Source organism: Lathyrus oleraceus, chromosome 4 (assembly GCF_024323335.1).
Source record: "Lathyrus oleraceus cultivar Zhongwan6 chromosome 4, CAAS_Psat_ZW6_1.0, whole genome shotgun sequence".
In the NCBI taxonomy this organism is placed as follows: domain Eukaryota; kingdom Viridiplantae; phylum Streptophyta; class Magnoliopsida; order Fabales; family Fabaceae; genus Lathyrus; species Lathyrus oleraceus.
In genome coordinates this window covers 37,159,718-37,169,329 of record NC_066582.1, presented here as the reverse complement: position 1 = coordinate 37,169,329, position 9,612 = coordinate 37,159,718, and the positions used below count along the sequence as shown (strand labels likewise).

Below are 9,612 nucleotides of genomic sequence, written 5' to 3'. Positions count from 1 at the left end.
AATAAAATAAAATTGAGCCTTGCGAAAGTCCAATCACCCCTTGGCATACCTACATGCATTAATCATAGCATTTCGTGCATCATTTCACACGTATCATATTCACCGAGGTGGATCATTACGCCATATAATCAAAACATGCATACAGAGCACGGGTCAGGATCCAGGACCTTCCAAGAAAGCCCAGATCAATCCTCAACCAAGCCAGTGGTATTTCTCCAAGTGAATTTTTACCCCACAGGTATTCTCATTGTGCATCCCTAGTGAGTCTGCTAAATTTCCTCCCCAAGTCGAGGTTACCCTAAAAAATCTCCCTTAGAGCTTTTCCTCTGTAGAGCTTTCCCCAGTAAATCTTATCCATATGGAGTCCTTTCTAGAATATTTTCCCAGCCAACGATCGTATTTTGCGATACCAGTCAACCCCTGAGTTGACAACGATTGTCTTTATATTTTGATCTAAGCATTAACTCCCGAGTTAACGGCGATCATTGTTCTTTTAATATAAGCATCAACCCCTGAGTTGGCGTCAATCATTGTTCTTTTGTTCCAAGTATCAACCCCCGAATTGACAATGATCTTGTCTTTATATTTTGATCTAAGCATCAACCCTCGAGTTGACGCTGATCATTATTCTTTTGGCCTAAGTACCAACTCTCGAGTTGACACCGATCCATATTTTAAAAAAAAATAAAAATAAATATTTTGAGAGATAAAAAATAAATCTAAAATATTTATGAGTACTACAAACATATTTAACTCAAATTTATATTATTAATTATATATTTTCTTTTAATTTTAAAAATATATATAAATCATGTATAAGTAAATTTTAAAAAAATTCACATTAAATCATGACTAAATATAATCTTATAAATCTTTATCACCTATAGATGTAAATAAATATAGTGTCTAATTTTTTTTTGTCATGATTGATCAATAAGTGTCTCAAAAAAATTTAAGACCAATGTTCTTTGCATATTTTCATACAGCTTTACATTTATATATATTATGGAAAGTATGGAAAGTGTGGGAAGGTAAAATACGAGAAAAGAAAAACAATAAAAGAAAATATAACTAACCTAACAGACTTAAACAAGAAAAGAAACCCAAAAGCCGTTATAGTTTTCCAACAACAAAGCCATTTGAATATATATTGACATCATAGTTTTTGATCAATCCATTAGTTTCAGTTCCTAAAACAAGAACATAACACAAAACACAAAACACAAAATGGAACCAACCAGTCCCACCCAACAACAACAACAACAACAACCTAGTTCTTCTTATTCTTCTGACAATGAAATTTCTTCCATCCTTCGCTTTCAAAATCCAAGCGACCAAGGAACATTCACTGAACTTCTATGTCTGAATCAACAAGATGATACATTCACTCAACTTCTGCATCCACAAGATGATGCATACACTCAACTTCTGCATCAACAAGATGATACATTCACTCAACTTCTGAACCAGCCTCTTTTGCATCAAAAACCTCCTCATCATACTTTGATAGGCATACACTTGTACAATTTTGCAGACCCTGATACTCGTACCAATGTCCATATCCCTACAATTCCACCAGAGCCACGTGCTCCATCGTTGCAACAACTCACTCTTAAAGTTCTTGATAACCATTCTAATCCATTTGCTTTTTTCTCCGCTGTTAGTAACAAACAGAAACAAAAGCTTAGCAATTTGCTGCGTTATTCAAGAGAAATCGATGGTCGCTTTCTTGAACTACTTCTTACTGGCTCTCCTACTCATATTCAGCTCAGAGATTGTTCCCGGTTCACAAGACTAGAATTTCTCAAATATTTTCGAACTTTGGTCACTTCTGAATTAGAGGCACGTTCATTCAATTCATCTCTTCCATTCTTGTCACAATTCAACGTGTTTCTTTCTTTACAACATTCTTATTTTATGAAATAGGTTCTACAGCTTGACAAGTGTGGTTCCATTATAACTGATGAAACAGTATCAGAAACATTAGCAAAACCACAAAACTCCTTGTCGAAACTAACGAGCCTATCCATCATCGGTGCATACCAGCTTAATAATAGAGGATTGGAGTTACTTGTTTCTTCTGTAAAAGCACTTACATATGTAAATCTAACCAAATGTGTCAGTCTGACTGCCGCTGGTCTTGACAATTTGGCTGATTCATTTGGATCAACTCTGAGAGAGTTGTATATTGATGGCTTCAATTTCTTTAATACGAAAGGGATTTTGCAAGCCTTGAAGCGATTCAAACAGTTACAAGTGCTGTCACTAGCTGGTATTCGAGATCTTTCTCACCAGTTTATCAAGGATTACATCATGGCATGCGGTTGCAACATTAAGGTTCTTGTTTTAAAGGACTGCGTGTAAGTGTGGTGTGATTCATTATTCTTTCATTATATTGCGAAAAGTTACTTCGCGGTTAGGCTTAATGTTTTAAATTTGTTCTTGTGCAGAAATTTGACGGATCCGTCGATGAGATTCATTGCTAATTTTTCTCGTACGTTGAATGTGCTTGATATTACGAATTTGTGCAAATTGACAGATTCATCTCTAGTATATTTTAAGAATAGATTTCGACAATTGAGTACTTTGAAGCTCGGTCGCAGTCCATTTAGGTGGTTTCAGTTATACTTTTTGAGGTTTCTTTGGATGATGTTTCAGAGTGCTTACTGCATGTAATCTTGATCTTAACTCAGTGATGAGGCAATTGCTGCTTTTTTGAAGATTGCTGCTTTTTTGAAGATTGCTGGCAAAACCTTGGAAGAACTTTCACTTACTAGCATTGACAAGGTAATGTTTTACAATATCGATTTAACCGATTTTTGAATTAAGGTTATATCAATTTGTTTTTCGAGCGTCTCTGACATTTTTGCTTAATCCAGGTTGGCCGTTTGACAGCCTTGTCACTTGCAAGGAATGCCAAAAATCTGCATACATTGGATGTATCACACTGCCGAAATCTCACTGACCTTGATTTAGGTCTCATTGTCTATCACTGCTTGTCTCTGAGGACACTTGATGGACAATGAGACCTAAATCAAGGTCAGTGAGATTTCGGCAGTTCTCCACAATTTTAAAAATCTAACAAAAACACAAATGCAAAAAGTTACAACCTGAAAGAAGTAGTTACTCTCTAGACTTGAGGCATGTTTTCTTCCATGCATTCATCCTACACTGCTTCTATCTTTCATCATCATTTCTTTGTTTCACATTTTCTCTTTCATCATTGTTGTGAATTGATGTCGTCAAGAACAAATTAAAATATGAGAAAGATTGAGTTTATTTCTTCCATGCATTCATCCTACACTGCATCTGGCCTTGCATTCCTTTTCTTTTACATCTTAGCCTTTCAGTCATCCTTTTTTTAGCATCTGGTTTTCTTATTTGTATTGGCTCAGTCAAGTGATGTTCTCTCGTTTTATTTTTCAAATTTCCCGGATCATGTTTCGGTTGCAAGCCTTCATCGTCGTGTTTTGGTTTCATGAGATATTGATGTCAAGAACATTAACAAGCTTCATTCGCAGCAGCTTAATCGGGTTTGGTTTGGTAGTTATAAATTGAGAAGTCACGTGACTCTCTTCTCCAAACCTATAGTGCAAGGGCCTGGGGCAGAATCGGTTTTCCCAACAAGTCCCTTAAGAGAATTTCTTAATGCACCTTATGTGAAAATACAAAAAATCTTCCAATTTTCAGACCTACATCTCCAAACGCACCGTGAATAAACATAATTTTGACTTAATGTTAGAAAACTCTGAAAATGCATCTTTGTAAATATTAAGAATATATTCAATTGTTTTGTAGTACATTGATTCTTAACCACAATGTTAGATATCACTTGAAGCTAATCCTCGTTTTTCTATATTAATAATACCATAGTAAAAGTTTGTGACTTGCTACTATATATATACCTAAGTAGAACTTTGTTTTCTTTCTTGAAGAACAAGCAACTGTATAATGCATCCCAATTCAAGAAAAGTCTGCTAAAGTATTTGTCTGAATGTTTCCAGAAAGGAAAAAGGTGATCTTTTCCAGCTACAACTCGACTACGGTCTATAAGCATATCACTGAAACAAAATTCGAAAACGGACAATAGAGTAATTTTCACATCTCTTCAGAAAACAAGTTATGCCAAATATCACCTTCTACGTATTTCATTTCTGTTTCTAGTTCTAATTTATATCAAAGTTTTCTGCGAGACTGATGACTAACGCAAACTGCCTTCGTTAAGATTAGGCTCTTCGAAACGCTGAAATAAAGGACTCAACTTCAACCCAATGATCCGAGCCCCTGAGTTTGAGTGTCCTTTGAAAAACATATCTGTTAACTGCAAAAGAAAAGTACATAACATTCAAAATCTTCCCCTAACAAATCAGCTAAAGACTCGACGAAATCATGTTTATATATTTCTTCATCACTAAAAACACCTTTGAGAGAGTTATATACCTGCGAGCATCCGAAAAGCTTAAGTGACCTCAGCGACAAGCAGCTATCGACAATTAAACCGAGCTCATTGTCAGACAGATTTCGACACCATGATAGATCCAAGGTATGTAAATTTTGGCCATTCTTTGCAAGTGATGTGGCTGTCAATAGGCCAACCTGGATTAAACCAAAATGTGACAGACACTCAAAAAATTAATCAAATCAAAATTTAACTTAGCAGAAAGAGATATTAGGTAAGAAAATGTGTAACGCATTACCTTTGTAATGCTATTAAGTGAAAGTTCTTCCAAGGTTTTGCCAGCTAACTCCAAAAATACCGAAATTGCTTCATCGCTATAACGGAAAAAAGTTAAAATTATTATTAAGCAAAAGCAATACATCAAAAAGTACAAAAATTCCACCTGAATGGATTGCCGTATAGCTTCAATGTACGCAATCTTTGACAACCATTCGCAAGATATCCAACGGATAAATCAGTCAATTTTCCCAAGTTCATAATATCAAGCACACGCAAACCAGGACAATGTTTAGCAATGATTCTCACCGACGCATCTGTCAAATTTCTGCACAAGAAGAAATATAAATGTACTTACACACAGTCCTTTTAGCATTATACGAAAGAATAATGAATCTTGCTAATAATAAACCGTCTTACAAGCAGTCCTTTAAAACAAGTTCCTTAATGTTGTGACCGCAAGCGATGAAGTAACTCTTAATAAATTCATCAGAAACAGATGGAACACCAGCTAGTGACAACACTTGTAATTGTTTGAATCGCTTCAAGGCCGGTAAAATCCGCGCAACATCAATGAGTATGCATTCATCAATATGCAGCTCTTTCAAAACAGATCCGAATGAATCAGCCAAAATTCCAAGACTATCACAAGTGAGAAGGGAACATTGGCTTAGGTTTATGGATCTAAGTTCTGTTGCAGACGAAACTAGTAACCGCAATCCTTCATTCGTAAGACGGCATGCACCCGTGAGCGATAGAATGGTTAATTTAGACAATGAGTTTGGTGACTTTGCCAATGTAGCAGGTAATGTATGTTCAGTCACAATTTTTCCACACTTGTCAAGTTGTATCACCTATTCGACAAATAAACTTATAAACACGAACTCGAATAGGAAAGAAACATGTTGAATTGTAGCAAAATTAATGAACGTACCTCTAATTCGGAAGTGTCGAGTGTTTGAAAATAATTAGTAAATTCTTCTTCTGTCAACCAGGAACAGTCTTTAAGCCGAATTTGAGTCGGAACACCAGTAAGAAGTAGTTTAAGAAAGTAACAGTTCATTTTCCTTGAATCACACAGCAGATTACTAAGCCTTTGTCTGAACTCGTCGACGACACAGTCGAGCGAAACAACTGCATCAGAATGCTGAGCAAGAATGTTAAGAGACAGTTCTTGCAATGACGGAACACACGACCTTCTTCTAACCGAATCTTTTTCATTCCTTTTTGGAATCCATACAGGAGGTTCTTCAACAATCCCTCTTTCCTGGTTTCTCTCGGCGCGTTCTTGAATAGCTTTGATTGCTTCAGAGAATGGAGTTGAAGAATCATCATCAACTTCATCTTCCACATCATCATCATCGATTTTATCAGCCGCATTGCTCTCAATCACAACATCGTTGTTTTTATTCTCAGAAGCATTGTGATGCTCCTCTTGCTGGTTTCTTGGAAATAATGCGAGAGCACGTGCGGCATTGCTTCTATCATCATCATCACTTTCAGTCTCATCTTGAACTTCTTCATCATCACTGTCAGAGATAACGATGGTTTCGCGCTTTGGTTCGTCAAAAGCAGCTAAGAAATCATACGTTTTGATGCGTTTGGAAGTATCATAAGCTTCTGGAGGCAAAAGACCGAGATAATATGCATCAGTATCATCATCCTGTTCAAGTATTCTCTTGCGAGAAGAAGAAGATGGTTGTTGATGTTCTTGTTCTTGTTCTTGATCCATTCTGATTGATTGATCAAAGACTAGAATGTTAAAATATTCAGTGGTTTTGTTGCGGAAAGGAAGAATAATATAAAGGAATTTGCTACAAACTAGCTTGAGAATTTGGAGTGGTAGCAAAAAGAAAGAAAATAGGGTCGTTTCGGTTACTGTTGCAATGAATGTATACACTAGGCTAGTATTACAAATAATATATATTATTTCTAAGAATGTTTATTCTTTATTATTTCGTGGATGAAAAACATTCGACATTCAAATTCCAGCTAAAATTCTCTATTTTATATTTAATTTGTAGTCTAGAAAATAATTGAGTATGACTTGTTATTGTTTTTTACTATACCATTCATTTGCAACAATTACTATTTAATTCAAATGAATTAGTCCATCAATTTCAATTATTTACAATTTCAATTATTTTTATGTAATGAATTATAAATGATTGCTGAAAATTTATTATATAATTTTGTAATATATACCTGTAATAGAAAAAAGAATATACCTTGATAGTGTAAAATATTTTTATACCTTGTTAGTATAAAATATTTTTATACTGTCAACTTGATAGTGTAAAATATTTTTATATTGTCAACCAATCACGGACATGTATCCCGCCAAATCAAATATTTAATTTTAAAATACTGATATGACATGGTAGAATGTTATAATTCTATTGAATGATAGTGTAAAACTAGTTTACACTGACAGTGCACTATCTTTAATCTCCTGCAAGAGAAAAAAGAATATACATTGACAATGTAAAATATTTTTACACTGTCAACCAATCACGAACGTGTATCCCGCCAAATCACACATTTAATTTTAAAATACTGAAATGACATGGTAGAATATTATAATTTTATTGGATGATAATGTAAAACTAGTTTATACTGACAGTGCACTACCTTTAATCTCATATCTGCAATTATAATTCGAAATAATATTTTAGAAACAATTTAAGGCATTTATGTGTCTATTTGAAAATTTGTTTAATAGCTCTTTTAACATTGATATGATATTTAATATTTGAAGTTAACATTTTGGAACATATAACCGCATTATAATTAAGAATTATATTTTAAAAAGAATATTTTTTTTTTAAATATTGATAGGCCAAAAAAATATAGATACAAAAAATTAAAATAATGATTAATATATGAAAAATATAATAAGTTGTATTTTATAATTGTTTTTACATAATCGACTACCTTTCTTTTTTTTTGAGCAATTTAAGTTGTGATAATATTATCACTTTTATTAAGAGATTAAAAATTGTTTCACTAATACAAAATATATCTTTGATAACATTATTTTACTACGGTCATTCATTCCATCGTTGTAATATCTCAATTTAGAAGTGTCTGATATTTTTTTTTTTATTAGAAGACATTTCATTATGGTGATAAGTTATGTGGTACAAGTTTTGAATCCCAGCAACAACAGCATCTTTTTATTTTTCCTATTAAAAAAGCATGTGTCCATTAAATTCTTAAGTTAAACAAAAATTGAAAAATGCTTAACTACGGTTTATTTATCCACCGTGGTAACATATTCTGTATTTCATTATGATTGTTCTTATCCATCGTGGTGAAAGACTTTACAATCAATTAAAACAAAACAAATTCTTTATTTCCTTCATAACATGCCCTAAGTGAACCAGACGATGGCGAAAGTGAACTCTTCACCTTCACCATCTTCATTCATTTGGAACGAAAATCTTCACCATCATCATTCATTTGATCTCTTCCTCCTCTTCGAAGTATGGTACATTATTTTTCATGATTGATGTTCATTGCTTTTATTCCTTTTTTCTGTTAATTTTATCGTTACTTTTCATGGTTGATTTTCATTTATTTCATTGCATTTTTGAAACTCTATTAGAACAATATAGTCATAAGGGACATATATATTGCAATGTTCATATTGTTCCTGGTTCATAGTTCATTATGTTTTTTGTTGTTAGATATTATATTATTGTGATGGATATGCATATGTTTTAGGTTTAATGTTATATTATTGTTATGAATATGTTTTAGGTTTGGATATGCTTTAGGTTTAGGTTTTGGTGTGTCATTCACATTATTATTTTGATATAAATTTTAGAATTCATCATGGATCATAGTTGGATAAAAGCTAGTAGATTAGATTCGGTGTATGAGAAAAGAGTTCTTGAATTCCTTGAATACGTGGAACAAAGTCTTCCCGAAAATGATGGTATCTTTTATTGTTCTTATGTTATATGCGGGAATGTCAATAAAGGTACAAAGGAAAAAATATTCCATCACCTATTTTGTGATGGTATATGTAAAAATCATATTTATATGGATGTGGCATGGTTAAGTTGATAAAAAGCGAAACAAGGCATCGCAAACTCACAAAGTTGATATATATATGAAGATATGTATGATCGACTAGAAAATATGTTTCGTGATATTGGAGAATCTTATTTTAGGAAAACTCATATTTATGATATTTTATGTGGTGATAAGGACAAACCTTTATATAAGGGGCGCAAAAGTTTTACGCGATTGTCTGCGGTGTTAAATTAATTTGAAGGCAAAAAATTGGTGGATGGATAAAAGTTTCATGAAATTGCTTGATTTGCTGAAACAAATGATACCAGAAGATAACAATTTGTCGGACCGTTGTTATGATTCCAAGAAGATATTGTGTCCAATGGGTTTGAAGTATATCAAAATACATGCATGTGTTAATAATTGCATATTATATAGGAAAGAGTATAAATATTTGGATCAATGTCCGGAATATGGTGTGTTGCGTTACAAGTTGAAGGACAACAACAATGATGACAATGACAATGTCAGTAGGAAGCGTCCTCCTGCTAAAGTGCTATGGTACTTGCCAATAATTTTAATATTCAAGGGACTTTTTGATAATGTGAATGATGCAGAGAATATTAGATGGCATGCAGATGAAACAAAATATGATGGAAACATTCACCATGTAGATAATTCTTTGCAATGGAAGAAAATTGATTCGTTGTTTTCGAATTTTGGTATTGAGGCAAGAAACCTTAGGCTTAGGCTTGTCACTGATGGAATAAACCTCTTTCATAATCTGAGTACTTCTCACGGTTTACAACATATCTCCTTGGTTGTATATGAAGCACAAGTATTTGTTGTTAAGTATGATAATTTCTAGACCACGATAACCTAGAAACGACATAGATGTTTATCTAAGTCCGTTAATT

The 9,612-nt window shown here is 33.4% G+C and overlaps 2 protein-coding genes across 2 annotated transcripts; one reads left to right on the top strand and one right to left on the bottom strand.

Annotated features, from left to right (window-relative positions):
- The first annotated feature begins 1,227 nt into the window (after nucleotides 1–1,227).
- LOC127135874 (uncharacterized) lies at nucleotides 1,228–3,026 on the top strand. The gene is made up of 5 exons (XM_051062502.1): nucleotides 1,228–1,842; nucleotides 1,927–2,360; nucleotides 2,451–2,612; nucleotides 2,694–2,787; nucleotides 2,880–3,026. The coding sequence occupies exons 1-5, from the start codon at nucleotides 1,228–1,230 to the stop codon at nucleotides 3,024–3,026; spliced, it is 1,452 nt and encodes a 483-aa protein (XP_050918459.1).
- A 981-nt stretch (nucleotides 3,027–4,007) lies between these two features.
- Nucleotides 4,008–6,539, bottom strand: LOC127135139 (uncharacterized). The gene is made up of 6 exons (XM_051061936.1): nucleotides 5,610–6,539; nucleotides 5,096–5,529; nucleotides 4,842–5,003; nucleotides 4,698–4,773; nucleotides 4,441–4,596; nucleotides 4,008–4,321 (listed from the first exon to the last, which is right to left on the bottom strand). Exons 1-6 carry the CDS (start codon nucleotides 6,405–6,407, stop codon nucleotides 4,202–4,204), a joined length of 1,746 nt encoding a protein of 581 aa, XP_050917893.1. The 5' UTR covers nucleotides 6,408–6,539; the 3' UTR covers nucleotides 4,008–4,201.
- Between the last annotated feature and the right edge of the window lie 3,073 nt (nucleotides 6,540–9,612).